Source organism: Sinohyriopsis cumingii, chromosome 1 (assembly GCF_028554795.1).
Source record: "Sinohyriopsis cumingii isolate HCF-2022 chromosome 1, ASM2855479v2, whole genome shotgun sequence".
Lineage (NCBI taxonomy): Eukaryota > Metazoa > Mollusca > Bivalvia > Unionida > Unionidae > Sinohyriopsis > Sinohyriopsis cumingii.
In genome coordinates this window covers 172020242-172037268 of record NC_142961.1, presented here as the reverse complement: position 1 = coordinate 172037268, position 17027 = coordinate 172020242, and the positions used below count along the sequence as shown (strand labels likewise).

At 35.4% G+C, this 17027-nt stretch overlaps 1 protein-coding gene across 1 annotated transcript in view; it reads right to left on the bottom strand.

Moving 5' to 3' along the window:
* Positions 1 to 17027, bottom strand: part of LOC149808387 (acid phosphatase type 7-like) — a 78010-nt gene that overhangs the window by 22895 nt on the left and 38088 nt on the right. The window contains exons 7-9 of the mRNA XM_089976538.1: positions 12137 to 12251; positions 6563 to 6670; positions 2445 to 2573 (exon numbers count right to left, since the gene is read on the bottom strand). Of these exons, the coding sequence (XP_089832664.1) occupies positions 2445 to 2573; positions 6563 to 6670; positions 12137 to 12251 (352 nt within the window). The remainder of the gene's footprint in view (positions 1 to 2444; positions 2574 to 6562; positions 6671 to 12136; positions 12252 to 17027) is intronic.

Sequence of the window (17027 nt, the reverse complement as noted above, 5' to 3'; positions counted from 1 at the left end):
ATGTTGGGTCCGAATGAAAGTACTAATGGCCCTTCTTTTAAAAGGTGTAACAAAAATAAAAATTTTAAGATGGCCATATATCGGACATCAGAACAGTACCATTTTAATTTTGGATCAACAAAACATTGTAAGAAGTCTTTTAGTGAAAACTCCATGCTGATATGGCCACTCATTAAGAAGGAGTTGAGATAAAAAAGATTTTCAAACTGGCTACTGTGGCAACTATACCAGACATCAGATCAGTACCATTTTCATTTAGGACTAACTAAACATAAAAAGTCTTCTGGTGACTACATTATGTCAATATAACTTCTATTCAGAAGAAGCAGTGATAACAAAACATCAGATCAGCATAATTTTTTTTGGGACCATCTGGACATCATAATTAGTCTTTCGGTGAAAACCTCATGTAGATATAACCATCCATTTTTATGGAGAAGTGACGACAAGATTTTCAAGACGGATGTCATGGTGACTATATTGGACATTAAATTGGTACCATTTTCCTTGAACACTGATTAGATATAAAAAGTCTTTTAGTGAAAACGTCATGTTGATATGATGATCTATTCAGGGGATATAGTGATAACAAGATTTTTTAGATGGCCACTGTGGCAGCCATGTTGGATGTCCAGGTAGTACCATTTACATTTAGGACCAACCAGACCATGGGATGAATGTGTGTGTGTCTGTGTGTGTGTAAAGTTTAATGGTATTCCTCCAATTACTTTAGGAAATGTAATGGGCAAATAGGCAACAGACAAATGACCATCCCATAAGCTCTCCTGGTCAGTACCAGTAGAGCTAATGAAAAAGATACTCTGATTACCCTGTGTTGAAGAAAGAGAAAGATGGAACTAAGAGAGAGCTATCGAAACACTTGTTAACAAATATACCTTTAATAAAGATAATTCTTAAGAAGACAATTTTATTGATAAAATGCAGTCAATTAAAGATTTATTTCACAAATGGTCATTTAGAAATTTAACATTAATTGGAACCAAATGAGTTATCGAAACTTTAGTTCTTCCTATTTCATTCTCATACTACTCTTTCTCACAAATTCCCCTGAGTATATTTTTAAAATTGCATTTGGCAGTTTTGGAGAAGAAGATACATAAAACTTTTTCTAGTAATGGTGGCCATATTTTATGACAGATCAGCATAATTTGGAAAATCTTGAAAGGCCTTCATGCCAGGATGTTTTACGTCAAATTTGATCAAATTCTATTCAATGGTTTTGGACAAATTGTTTAAAGATTTTTTCAGCTCACAACTTTTTGTATTTTAGTGACAGCATTCATATCTGAAAGTGGATTGGCACCATTTCTAAAAAAATGAAAGGTTTTCCTGCCAGGATGCTGTCAAATTCGACAAAATTCTTTCAGCAGTTTTGAGGAATTCCATAATGGTTTTTTTAATACTATTTTTAGTATTGGTGGCCATATTTGATGGCAGACTGGTTGGCAGCATATATATCTGTTTGAAAGCTCTTCAAGCCAAAATGCCAAATTTTGGTCAAAACTGGATAGGTAATAATGGACAGATACATGACAGTGTCATACCGTAAGGTGACATGGCTGACACATAGTGTCACACCATAAGGCGACATGGCTTCATGACAGCTGAACTAAGAAAACCAACATTGATTTATTGTTGCAGAACTGTTGTTGTGGAATTAAAACTATTGAAATCACTGGTATGTCCTTTTGTTAACTAAATGAAGGATGTTTACTGTATTAAGACTATTTGTAGATACCAGTAGGAATTGATAAACCAGTGTTAATCAAAATAGCAATATTCTTTTATATACTTTGCAGCAATGCTGAGATATCAATGCAATGAACAAGTTCTTGCTTTTGAAACATGTCTGCTCTCAGCTGTAAATGATCCATCACAAGAAAAATATAAAACAAAAAGAATGAATTTGTTTGCAAACACAATGATTTTTAACACATGGTTAGTAGGTAACTTAATTCTGAAGACTGAGGTATTAGTCTGTGTACATCACTGAGTACAGCACTGCAACTAACTTAATTCTGAAGACTGGGGCATTAGTCTGTGTACATTACTGAGTACAGCACTGCAACCAACTTAATTTTGAAGACTGGGGCATTTGTGTAAATCAATGAGTACAGCAATGCAACCAACTTAATTTTGAAGACTGGGGCATTAGTCTGTGTACATCAATGAGTACAGCACTGCAACCAACTTAATTCTGAAGACTGAGGCATTAGTCTGTGTACATCACTGAGTACAGCACTGCAACCAACTTAATTTTGAAGACTGTGGCATTAGCTACACAAAATTTGAGATTAAAAGTGAGTTATACAAAAAGAATTATTCTGAAAAAAAATACACATATAAACATAATGTATTATATCCATGTCAGCTCTAACGAAGACAAATGAATGCAAATGTTTACAACTGATCTATGTATTTACCTTCCTGTTGAAGACAGGGTAAAGTCTTTCATAAGAATGTTCATGAGCCCAGAACATGACATCCACTCCATTCTCATAGAATATTTTCTCCAGACCTCCTATCTCGATAAATGGAATTCCAACACGAACCTTTCGAAAGAACAAAAATGCAATCAATGAAGCATTTATGAAGCATTGGCAGAAGGATGAAATCAAATTTTGTCTTAAAACAACAAGACTAGGGATTGCATGTCATGTCCACAATCAATTTACTGCTGTAAAATAATATGAATTAATTTAAAATATGAAGCCCTGATCTACACCATTAGGCCTTGACCTAAAGCACATGGCATTGATCTAAAGCATTAAGCATTTATCTGAAGCATGAGGCATTTATCTGAAGCATGAGGCACTGATCTAAAGCATGAGGCATTTATCTAAAACATGAGCCATTTATGTAAAGCATAAGGCATTTATCTGAAGTATAAGGCATTTATCTGATGCATGAGGCACTGATCCAAAGCATGAGGCATTTATCTAAAACATGAGTCATTCATGTAAAGCATAAGGCATTTATCTGAAGTATAAGGCATTTATCTGATGCATGAGGCACTGATCAAAAGTATGAGGCATTTACCTAAAATATGAGGCATTGATCTAAAGCATGAGGTGTTTATAAGAAGCATGAGGCACTGATCTAAACGATGAAGCATTTTTATCTAAACCATGAAGCATTTATCTAAAAAGCATGAACCACTTATCTAAAGCATGAGGTATTGATCTAAAGCACGAGGTATTGATCTAAAGCATGAAGCATTGATCTAAAGCATGCAGCATTGATCTAAAGCAAGCATGTGGCATTGATCTAAAGCATGCGCCATTGATCTAAAGCATGAGACATTGATCTAAAGCAAGAGGCATTTATCTAAAGCATGAAGTGTTATCAGAAGCATGAGACATTGATTTAAAGCATAAGGCATTGATCTAAAGCATGCGGCATTGATCTAAAGCACGAGATATTGATCTAAAGCATAAGGCATTTATCTCAAGCATGAGGTGTTATTAGATGCATGAGGCATTGATCTAAAGCATGAGACATTGATCTAAAGCATGAGGCATTTATCTAAAACATGAAACATTTATCTAACGCATGAGGTATTGATCTAAAACATGCCAAAGAATAAACTATCTTAGCTTCAAAATGATTCATCCAAAGTATGAAGAAAATCCATCAAAGGAGTTTTGGAAATATAAGCAAATGAAAATAAGTAACATAAAAAGTAAGCAAAATCTTTTTTTTTATGACTGCGACATTGACTCCAAGGTCAAAAGGGCATGTAAGTTTGTCATAGAATTAACTTTCTTAGCTTCATGATGCCAGTTATTATGAGAGTCTATCAATGGCTGTAGACAATACTGGCAAACCCCAAAAACTGACAAAAACGTAAGACAAATTGTCTATGACTGTGACCCTGACCTCAAGTTAAAATAGAAAATTCAGCAAGTATTACAATCAATTGTCTTAGCTTCAAAAAATGATACAGCCCAAGTATGAATAAAATCTGTCAAAGGGTTTAGGAACCATATGCAAATGAAATGTGAAGAATGGTTAGTCTACTTCAAGAATGGAGAGGAGTCTAAGATATAAAATAAAGCTCACAAGTCTTCTATAAACAAATGCGAGTTTAATGATATGACAACAAGAGAATTAACTCTCACAACAAATCAGAAAAGCAGTAAGATTTGTCAGTATGAGCATCATTAGACAATAACAATAACAAGTACCAAGTTACACAGTAACCCATACAAAAATGCAAGACAAAATGTGTTACTAGTTCCATTATCAACAATGGTTCATTCACTCCATTGCACAAGAAAACAAAATGGGCAATAATTGTAACTAAAATTGCAGGAACAAAATTATTCATCGATATGCACATTTTCACATGATCACTATAATATTTACTTAGTTTCATGGCAAGCCAGCAAAAGCTGGCGACTATTTGTGTTTCCAAGACTGTGTCATACAATGTGTAAAAAATGAGACAAAAAGGGCAATAACTTTACAATTATGGCAGTATTACAGTGATTTTATTTTACATATATACACCTTTTCAGGTTAAAACCAAAACATTTACCAACTTTCACTGCAATCCATCAACAGCTCCTGGACTAGAGGTACTAATGAGATTATGTCATGCAACAAGACAAAGGACAATAACTCTAACAAGAACAATGGAAGCAAAGTGATTGGTCCACATAAACATCTTAATAGGAACCTAACCTTGACCCCAAGTCAGCAGGGCCAATGCATGTCATAGAACGAACTGTCTTAGTTTCATAATGATTCATGCCATATATGATGAGAATCTATTAAGGATTTTTTACCATTTCATTAGGAAATATGTGCAAATGAACAACAGCCTTAAGAAGCTGCTGCTGCCACAATCAAAAAGTGACTCCTCAACAAAAAGAGCATGTTTTTTCCCACATGTTACATTCATGGTATGCATTATCCTTGTAAAATGTACTTTCTGTGATAAATCTGAATTTCAATTATAGTGTGAATTTGAAAAGTGAATTGCTGATGTAATAGGAATAGAGAGTTACTGCCTTTTGAAGAATTCTGAGCAAAAACAGTACTGCCTCGAAAAGAATTATTATGTATAGAGGTTCTGTTACAACCGTATATGCCACTTTGTACTGATAAAATTTTCCTCTGTACCGGAAAAAGATGAGGCTGTCAGTTTTCATGTACCGATAAACTTTAAAATGTGTTTTAAGTCTTGAAAATTAACTGTCACAACATCAAAGTTTGTACAAAGCAGACTTATTTTATTCATGCAGCTGTAGTCCCATATCCCTGTTGACACTGACCAGTGATTGTCAGCAACAACACAGCACCAGAAGGAGAGTCAATTTATCTCTTTGATGGATTGCAAGGGTTTGATATTTATTCAAGATGAAACAATAAAAACAAAAGCACTAATCTTTCTGTTTCATAGGCGTTAATCAAAGGAGTCACTTTCTGCTACATTCCATTTGTGTTGAATCCTGGCACAGTGATTGATAATTTTTTTTTTTAAAGCACTAACGATGAATCTACCCCAGTTGACAGTACAAGTGCTGCAGATGAAGATGAACATAATGTTCCAATTTCAAAAGATTACTCGTCAAAGGCTATCTATGGCACATATTTCAAATACAGCGTGGATTAATCAAGAACGACTGCAAATAAATCAAGAAACCAAGAATTTCTCTTTCAGTGGGCAATTAAATATTTCACTTCCATGCATCAGCATTGACATTATATCTATTGTATTGAGACCTGAAAACCAACACTGATATTCTCTTAGTTGTGAAATAAATGCTTGAATATCAAGAAATGTCTTCATTATGGAGTTTAATTATGCTTGTTTGCTGGGAGACAAGCTTGGTTTGGATTTTGCAGGTTTCTATTTATAGATACCAGTAAGCCATGTGATCTAGCCGTGATGAAGTTGAAAGCTTTCAATCACACCAGGCCATTAAATCTGAACATTTTATGTAGTGCATGGAAACACTTTAACTGTTTACTTTATAAGTGAACTCTGAACCAAAGTTGATAATTGTGTGTGGATTAAGTTGGTGACTGATAGTGATAATAGTGGAATGGGATTACACTATAGTTGGTTCCACACAGCATCGCAAATTTTATTCTGTAAATCGTCAAATTATCAGGTCAGCATTATTAAATGTGGAGCTCAAAGTACTTAATTCATTTTAAATACTTCACATAAAACAAATTATGAACTGTTATCTACATTTAATGATGCTGACTTGATAATTTACTGAGTTACAAATACAATAAAATTCGTGATCCTGTTTGGAATTTCATTTTCTTTTTTCCAAAGTATTGTTTACAACATATACAACATAATTTTCTCCACTCTATGCAAGTGATAAACCATGCATTGATGAGATTGGTTGATTAGCATATGTACCTTTAAAAGGTGGTCTTGTACCGACTTTTTCCATCTTTGCTGATGAGGTACCGGTAGTAGAACAACCCTAGTGAAAACGATGTATCTACAAGAAATCCTCGATAGATACTAAAACAAATTATGTTCCTTATATTAAACAAAATGAATTATGCATACCAAACTCTCATATCTGGTACAGTCATCATGGTCATTGTTAGAGCAATACATAGGCCGATGTCCGAAGGTAATAATCCACGGCCTCTTGTCACGATTTTTGTTGGCTGCCTGAGAAAGAAACAAAAAAATTATGCAATAAATGATCATTCAGGTATCTCTTATGAATAAAGAACAAAACAATGATGCAATAAATAGTCATTCAGGGTATTTCATATGAATAATTTACTATGTCTTGGAACTATGCTATAATAATGCTGCAAGAACTTTGGTAAAATCTGTGAAAAATTCAACCAAAGGAAACTGAGAAGAATTTCATTTATTTTGTACTAATTTTAACCTTTAGTATTTGTTCAATGAGAGACTTACAAAATTCTTCAATTATTTTGGATATTATTCTAGCAAAGACAAAATAAATTTAAAGAGAACTGAAAATCAACCAGAGTAACTTGTAGTTTATCATTTCCCTAAAATTCACAGACTGTCCAGGTGAGTTGTATAGTGCAAATAATATTTTCATCAAGAAAAACCAGACCAATATGTATTTTACAAAGCATGTTATCATACATTTGTGAGCCATATGTTAATATATGTATATCAATCTTAGAACTATTTAAAACTGTACTTTATTAGCAAACAAAAATGAGTGGAAAAGTAAGACAGTCACTTTTCTGGGTCAGTGATGGCACTGCTATCAACAGTTCTGTTAAAAATTTAGCTAAAGTTTCTCATTCACTTATATTTTTGTCATGTATGGGATGTCTCATTCCTGTGCAATTTAAATTTATTTCATAGCTTGGGTTCAACATGCAGGTCATGGCCTGGGTTTAACATGGAAGTCATGGCCTTAGTTTAACATGCAGGTCATGCTTGGATTTAACATGGAGGTCATGGCCTTAGTTTACCATGCAGGTCATGGCCCTAGTTTACCATGCAGGTCATGGCCCTAGTTTAACATGCAGGTCATGCCTGGATTTAACATGGAGCTCATGGCCTTAGTTTACCATGCAGGTCATGGCCCTAGTTTAACATGCAGGTCATGCCTGGATTTAACATGGAGGTCATGGCCTTAGTTTACCATGCAGGTCATGGCCCTAGTTCAACATGCAGGTCATGCCTGGATTTAACATGGAGGTCATGGCCTTAGTTTACCATGCAGGTCATGGCCCTAGTTTAACATGCAGGTCATGCCTGGATTTAACATGGAGCTCATGGCCTTAGTTTACCATGCAGGTCATGGCCCTAGTTTAACATGCAGGTCATGCCTGGATTTAACATGGAGCTCATGGCCTTAGTTTACCATGCAGGTCATGGCCCTAGTTTAACAAGCAGGTCATGCCTGGATTTAACATGGAGGTCATGGCCCTAGTTTAACATGCAGGTCATGGCCCTAGTTTAACATGCAGGTCATGGCCTGGATTTAACATGGAGCTCATGGCCTTAGTTTACCATGCAGGTCATGGCCCTAGTTTAACATGCAGGTCATGCCTGGATTTAACATGGAGGTCATGGCCCTCGTTTAACATGCAGGTCATGGCCTGGGTTTAACATGGAAGTCATGGCCTTAGTTTACCATGCAGGTCATGGCCCTAGTTTAACATGCAGGTCATGGCCTGGATTTAACATGGAGGTCATGGCCCTAGTTTAACATGCAGGTCATGGCCTGGGTTTAACATGGAAGTCATGGCCTTAGTTTACGATGCAGGTCATGGCCCTAGTTTAGCATGCAGGTCATGCTTGGATTTAACATGGAGGTCATGGCCTTAGTTTACCATGCAGGTCATGGTCTGGGTTTAACATGGAAGTCATGGCCTTAGTTTACCATGCAGGTCATGGCCCTAGTTTAACATGCAGGTCATGGCCTGGATTTAACATGGAGGTCATGGCCTTAGTTTACCATGCAGGTCATGGCCTTAGTTTAACATGCAGGTCATGGCCTGGGTTTAACATGGAAGTCATGGCCTTAATTTAACATGCAGGTCATGGCCTTCTCATTAGTATTGGCAATTAATGAATACAAATTTTGATCCTTTTCTGCTCTGAAAAACTAAGATTCTTTTTAAAAAATGCAGTTTTTCAGAAAGAAATAACTGCTGCATACATTATAACACTCTGAAAACTAAATTTCTTATATTATAGCAATTTTTAAAGTTTTGAAGGCTGGAAAGAAAAACAAAATTCATTTAGGGATCTCCAGTTCTACAGTATTTACTATAATTTTAATTGCAATACAGAAGCACTCCCATACGTGCTGAAAAACATTTTTTTAAAATAAAGTTACTAAAAGACCTAACAAGAGGACCTAGTTGGCCTGAGACCACTCATTTGGCTCACATCTGCCTAATGGCCAAAATGGAGGAGCTGATGTCAAGAAATCTGAGTCAGTAGGATGCTTTCTGTTAAAACAATTTCCAATGTAGTTGATTGCATATGTTATGAGAACAGTGGTTTCATGGTTTCTTAAGTTTTTGTATATTCATCCATATTTGGTGAAACATCAGTATGATGTATCCATGACATAGCATCATTTGTATAAATCTGAACACTGTCAAATATTATCAAGGTCAGCTGGGGTTTTGGGGTTTAATTTTTAATACAAACTTTAAGATCTCTATATCACAATCCTTTCTATAAAATTTGGTCAAATTCTTTTTGAGAAGGGGTATATGAAATTGTGCACTGTTGTTAACAGTGGCCTTATCTGACAGCAAATCAGTACCATTTCTGAATGCCTTCAATGACCAGATGATCGTGGTCAAGTCGGGTCAAATTCTGTTGAGCAGGTCTTGTGAAGAAGCTGTATGTATATCTGTATAGTATGTGTATTATTTTCATAATAGTTTCTGTATATGGGTCATTTAGTTAATCACACTTTTAATTCTAATATCCTTTGAATGGGTCTGTAATGTGTAGATCCATTCAAGTTTCAAGTAAACATCACATGATGTGAATAGAGGTTGTGGGTTTTCTAAAAAGGCTATTGACCTAATTCTTGATTAGCTAGTGTAATCCATGTGACCCCTGCTTACTAGTTCAATGTGCAATGTAAATGCATCACTGAACCATCTTTATGTTTTAGTAATTGTGTATCAGCTTGCATGAAAAAGGATTACAATGCGTATTGGAAGAGTTATTCAGAGAAAAAGTTAGTTAATATAATTATTTGTTGGACTTATAGCACTCTAACATTCATTTAAATACTATTGGGGTATATAATAGCTGGATTTACAGTGAATTTATTTAAAGACTATTGGGGTATATAATAGCTGGATTTACAGTGAATTTATTTAAAGACTATTGGGGTATATAATAGCTGGATTTACAGTGAATTTATTTAAAAACTATTGGGGTATAGATTGCGAAGATTTACAGTGAATTTATTTAAAGACTATTGGCGTATAGATTGCGAAGATTTACAGTGAATTTATTTAAAGACTTTTGGGGTATAGATTGTGAAGATTTACAGTGAATTTATTTAAAGACATTTTGGAATTATATATATCATAATGATTTCTCCTGCACTGCTGACACATCAGTACATTGCTGATCATCATTCACAATACCTATCAAACTCATTTGGAATACTCAAAACTTAAGAAATTGATAGAAAATTAAACATTTTTAGGATTCCATTCATCATACTGTATGTTATGTTTTGATTCTTTCACTTTGCATTTTAGGGAAATGAATTAATATTTTTCAATTATACCAATCTTGCTGGTTTTGCTCTTTAATGTTGTTTTAACACTATAAAGTCATAACAAAATATACTTTTTAAATCAAATTTTGTTGAATTCTGATTAGTAGTTTCATAAATCAATTCATAAGCTTTTATATTTTTAGGAGTATTAACTATATTTGGTAGAAGACCTATATCGTTTGTACAAGTTTAAAAGATTATCATTCCTGGATGCTTTCCATCAAGTTTGTTAAAATTCTAAACTGATGTTTTAGGAAAGAAGCCAGTGATAGTTTTCTCTAATTTTTAGAAATGGCAGCATCATTTTATAAACTTTAAAAGTCTTCATGCCAGGATGTTTTCTGTCATGTTTGATCATATTTAACAGTTTTGGAGTTGTTTAATGGTTTCTTTATTTTAAGTAAGAGTTGGCATATCTGATGGTGAATCAGCATCACATATACAAACCTTAAACTCCTCCATGACAGGATGCATTCTTTGCAATTTGCAAAAACTGTGTTTAGTGGCAGAAGGGTATCATTTCACTTTCGGTCATATTCTATTCAAAAGTTTTAGAGTTAACATATTTTTAGTAACAGTGGGGCAATTTTATTGTGGATCAATGTCATTTTGTACAAATCTGAAAATTATACATTACCATCATGATTTGTCTCAAATATAATCAAATTCTGTTCAGTGATTTTGGACATATTATACAAAATTGTAAGGCCTATATGACAGGACACTGTGCCAAGTTGGCATCCACTTCTGATCAGCATCCTTTGCATCAGTTTGAAAGATCACAGAATGTTTTCTGCCATGCCTGGTGAAATATTATTCAACAGTTTTTTTATATGAAAATGTTAAAGGTTTTTCCAATTATAGTAATGGTGGCCACATTGATGGTGTGTCAGCTTTAGTGTTGTGCAAAATTATAATGCCTTTTTTGTCCAATGCTTTCAGTCAAATTGTGTTGAACAGTTTTTCAGAAAAAGTCATTTGAAAATTTTCTGCCACTTGCAGTAACAGTGGCCATATCTGATGGCAGACCAGCACCATTTGTATAAATTCTGAAAGTCTTCAGTTAAGGATGTTATGTGTCAAATATGATAAAAATTTGTTCAGCACTTTTGGACACAAATTCTTTTAAAGTTTTTCCCAATTCATTAATGGTGATTCAGTTGATGTCCGATTGGACATAATTTGTGCAAACTGGTCTGTTAGAGTTTCAGAAAAGTTGAAAATAGCAGGCATTGATAGATGATCAATTGGTATTTATTTTTGTGATGGCAACCATATCTGAAGACTGACAGAATGAACTTAAAAGAATCACATGAATGACCTTTATGCCGGACACTCTGTTCCAAGTTTGGCTGAAATTGGTTTAGTGGATTTTGTCAAGTTGAATACAGTCATTTTCTTTTCTAAAGTAATGACATCCATATCTGAAGGCAGACTGGCATAATGAATAAACTTCAACAGTCTTTATGCCAGGATGTTTTCAATCAAATTTTACTATATCTGTACAGCATGTTTTTTTTTTTTGAGAAGATGTTTAATGTAAATATCTGAATGTAGATTCGCATCATATGTATAAATCTCAATGCCATTCATGATGAGATGGTTTTTTTTGCAAATTTTAGTAAAACTTGGTCTAACAGTTTTTGACAAGTTTAAAATAGTAATTGCTTAGAGATGCCTGACATAACAGCTATAGGTTATACCACAAGCTCATATCGCCTTACAGCCAGGCGGCTGTAAGTTATAACACAAGCTCATTTGGCCTTACAGCCAGGTGAATTAAAAATTGCATAAAAAAATACATTAAATAAACTATTTACAGCTCTGTTTACTGAGTTCCTGCTTCAGCTAAGTTTTAATGATGATTTGTGACTCACCGCCAGATCAGACTTAAGCCACTCATATTGTCTGATGAGCTGTAAGAACCCGTACTGTACAAAGAAGTAGAACTCTGTTGATACAGATATAAAATGGACTGGTCCTAAGTCAAAGCTGAAAGAATACATAAATGAATTTAGTACACCAGCATTTATTCAAATTTCAGACATTAAAACAATTACTTCTCGATGTACTGACAATTTGTGTGCAAATAAAATATAATTTTATCTTTTCCAGAAAATTTTAAACATCTCATTTGTGCCTTGATGCTCCTGGCATGCTCTATGCTGGATGGTCTCAATTATGACCTGATGCTTTTGGCATGCTTTATGCTGGATGGTCTCAATTATGCCCTGATGCTCCTGGCATGCTCTATGCTGGATGGTCTCAATCATGATCTGATGCTCCTGGCATGCTCTATGCTGGATGGTCTCAATTATGCCCTGATGTTCCTGGCATGCTTTATGCTGGATGGTCTCAATTATGCCCTGATGCTCCTGGCATGCTTTATGCTGGATGGTCTCAATCATGACCTGATGCTCCTGACATGCTTTATGCTGGATGGTCTCAATTATGCCCTGATGCTCCTGGCATGCTCTATGCTGGATGGTCTCAATTATGCCCTGATGCTCCTTGCATGCTTTATGCTGGATGGTCTCAATCATGACCTGATGCTCCTGGCATGCTCTATGCTGGATGGTCTCAATTATGCCCTGATGCTCCTGGCATGCTCTATGCTGGATGGTCTCAATTATGCCCTGATGCTCCTGGCATGCTTTATGCTGGATGGTCTCAATTATGCCTTGATGCTCCTGGCATGCTCTATGCTGGACTTAAGTGGGCTAGGTAAACCAAGTTGCATAAATCCATTGCCAAAAAAGAAGATTTACATAATAATCTTGTGGTGCTTTCTTTTATAAACATACAGGATTTGAGTTCTTTAGATGAATACAAACTGAAATTGTAAAGGGGTTAGTTTGGGGATCCTACCGCAGTAGGGTATCAAAGAGTGGTACCCCTGATCAGTTGGTTCAGAGGGATGAAGGCCCTCAGTCAAAAATGCACTTTAGACTCTGGGAGCATATCAAAATGCTCCTGGTGGCCATTATTATCATAATGTCTTGTAAAGTTGTTTCTTCATTGAAACAAAAAATATCATCTGAAAACTAAGAAACTTTAAGCAATAGTGGAAGAATTTCACTATGTTCATTTTTACATCAACTAACCTTGTTCTCCAATAATATTGGTGCTGAAGTCCTTAGCAAATATTTCTTCTGCTTTCATTTTTGTAACAACTGATTTGTGGGCTCAATGTTCAATTTTTTATTTTTATTCTCAACAAGAGTTTTATCAATATTAAGATTCCCCTTTGTTGTCTATATGCAGTTCGCATATTCTAACACAGGTATGCATCTTCCCTCTCATGTAAGAAGACTTCTTAAAATGCTGTATCACACATTTTCCTGATGCCTTCAGACCATATAAGTTATTCTGTATTTGACTTGTAGGTTTTTATGTTTATCCTCCCTGATTTAGAATCAATAAAATCACTCATGATATGGAAGGATGACTCTGATTGTGATCCATGAAAACAACTCAGAAAAGAAATTTACAATTCAGTGAAGAAATGTAAAAGTAAGAATACTACCACTGCAAAGAATTCCCACAAAGTGCTAGTTTTGTTAGGCACACAATGGCAACAAAGTTACCTTACAAATTCATACTATACACGTGTCGACTCACATGTATATCTTATAAATTCATCCGATACCCTTGTCCAGGACTTTATAGATCTTACAAATTCATCCAATATACATGACCAGGACTTTGTAGATCTTACAAATTCATCCGATATACATATCCAGCCCTGCGTAGATCTTACAAATTCATCCAATATACATAACCAGGACTTTGTAGACCTTATAAATTCATCCGATATACATATCCAGCCCTTCGTAGATCTTACAAATTCATCCAATATACATAACCAGGACTTTGTAGACCTTACAAATTCATCCGATATACATGACCAGGACTTTGTAGACCTTACAAATTCATCCGATATACATGTCCAGCCCTTTGCAGATCTTACAAATTCATCCAATATACATGACCAGGACTTTCTAGACCTTACAAAATCATCCAATATACATGACCAGCCCTTTGCAGATCTTACAAATTCATCCAATATACATGACCAGGACTTTGTAGACCTTACAAATTCATCCGATATACATGTCCAGCCCTTTGCAGATCTTACAAATTCATCCAATATACATGACCAGGACTTTGAAGCTCTTACAAATTCATCCGATATACATGACCAGGACTTTCTAGACCTTACAAAATCATCCAATATACATGACCAGCCCTTCATAGACCTTACAAATTCATCCAATATACATGACCAGCTCTTCGTAGATCTTACAAATTCATCCAATATACATGACCAGGACTTTCTAGACCTTACAAATTCATTCGATATACATGACCAGGACTTTCTAGACCTTACAAATTCATCCGATATACATGACCAGCCCTTCGTAGATCTTACAAATTCATCCAATATACATGACCAGGACTTTCTAGACCTTACAAATTCATCCGATATACATGACCAGGACTTTCTAGACCTTACAAATTCATCCAATATACATGACCAGGACTTTCTAGACCTCACAAATTCATCCAATATACATGACCAGGACTTTGTAGACCTTGCAAATTCATCCGATATACATGTCCAGCCCTTCGTAGATCTTACAAATTCATCAATATACATGACCAGGACTTTCTAGACCTTACAAATTCATTCGATATACATGACCAGGACTTTCTAGACCTTACAAATTCATCCGATATACATGACCAGGACTTTCTAGACCTTACAAATTCATCCAATATACATGACCAGGGCTTTCTAGACCTCACAAATTCATCCAATATACATGACCAGGACTTTGTAGACCTCACAAATTCATCCAATATACATGTCCAGGACTTTGTAGCTCTTACAAATTCATCCAATATACGTGCACAGGACTTTGAAGCTCTTACAAATTCATCCAATATACATGACCAGGACTTTGGAGTTCTTACAAATTCATCTGATATACATGTCCAGCTGTTTGAAGACCTTACAAATTCATCCAATATACATGACCAGGACTTTGTAGACCTTACAAATTCATCCAATATACATGACCAGGACTTTGTAGACCTCACAAATTCATCCAATATACATGACCAGGACTTTGTAGACCTCACAAATTCATACAATATACATGTCCAGGACTTTGTAGCTCTTACAAATTCATCCAATATACGTGCACAGGACTTTGAAGCTCTTACAAATTCATCCAATATACATGACCAGGACTTTGGAGTTCTTACAAATTCATCTGATATACATGTCCAGCTGTTTGAAGACCTTACAAATTCATCCAATATACATGACCAGGACTTTGTAGACCTTACAAATTCATCCAATATACATGACCAGGACTTTGTAGACCTCACAAATTCATCCAATATACATGACCAGGACTTTGTAGACCTCACAAATTCATCCAATATACATGTCCAGGACTTTGTAGCTCTTACAAATTCATCCAATATACGTGCACAGGACTTTGAAGCTCTTACAAATTCATCCAATATACATGACCAGGACTTTGTAGACCTCACAAATTCATTCAATATACATGACCAGGACTTTCTAGACCTCACAAATTCATCCAATATACATGACCAGGACTTTGTAGACCTCACAAATTCATCCAATATACATGACCAGGACTTTCTAGACCTTACAAATTCATTCGATATACATGACCAGGACTTTGTAGACCTCACAAATTCATCCAATATACATGACCAGGACTTTGTAGACCTCACAAATTCATCCAATATACATGACCAGGACTTTGTAGACCTCACAAATTCATCCAATATACATGTCCAGGACTTTGTAGCTCTTACAAATTCATCCAATATACATGACCAGGACTTTGTAGACCTCACAAATTCATCCAATATACATGTCCAGGACTTTGTAGCTCTTACAAATTCATCCAATATACGTGCACAGGACTTTGAAGCTCTTACAAATTCATCCAATATACATGACCAGGACTTTGAAGTTCTTACAAATTCATCTGATATACATGTCCAGCTGTTTGAAGACCTTACAAATTCATCCAATATACATGACCAGGACTTTGTAGACCTTACAAATTCATCCGATATACATGTTCAGGCAGTACTTCTAGTAGTACTGATTTCTACGTCATGTACATATATGTAGCAATGGGAAACAATATCATGACAGTCCTAAGGATTTTTAACTAAAATATCAGACATATTAGTATTCAACAAAGCTGTATCTCACAAACTGAATCCTGTGATTAAGACATGAAATAATCACAAGCCAAGTGACATGTGGCAATACACCATTACATATAAATAGCTATCATCTGGGCTGTAAGCCTAATGAGTAGATAGGGAAAAGAAGGAATTTCTAACAAATTCAATTAAACTGCATCATTTCTTTTACTGTATAATGTGTATATATTTAGAAATTTTTGGTAAATGCAGCCTTTATACTTGGTTCTGATTTCCAGTTTGTATGTCTAACTATGTGGTCTAAGGTTGACATTGCCCGGGGTGGGAGTGGAAGACAAGTGCCCCAATCCTCCAAAAATGCCCCATACGGCTTGCGTCTCTGATTGCCTCTGTCAACTAAAATCCAGCTCCTGGCCTTCGCAAGTGGCTTAGATTTGAAATCTGGCAGACCACGTTTTCCACTAAAAGGAGAAGGAGTGAAGGCGGGCCACTGGCGCCTTAAAACCAGTTGCTTCGGGTAGATGGGACTCGTAAACCTTGGATGGT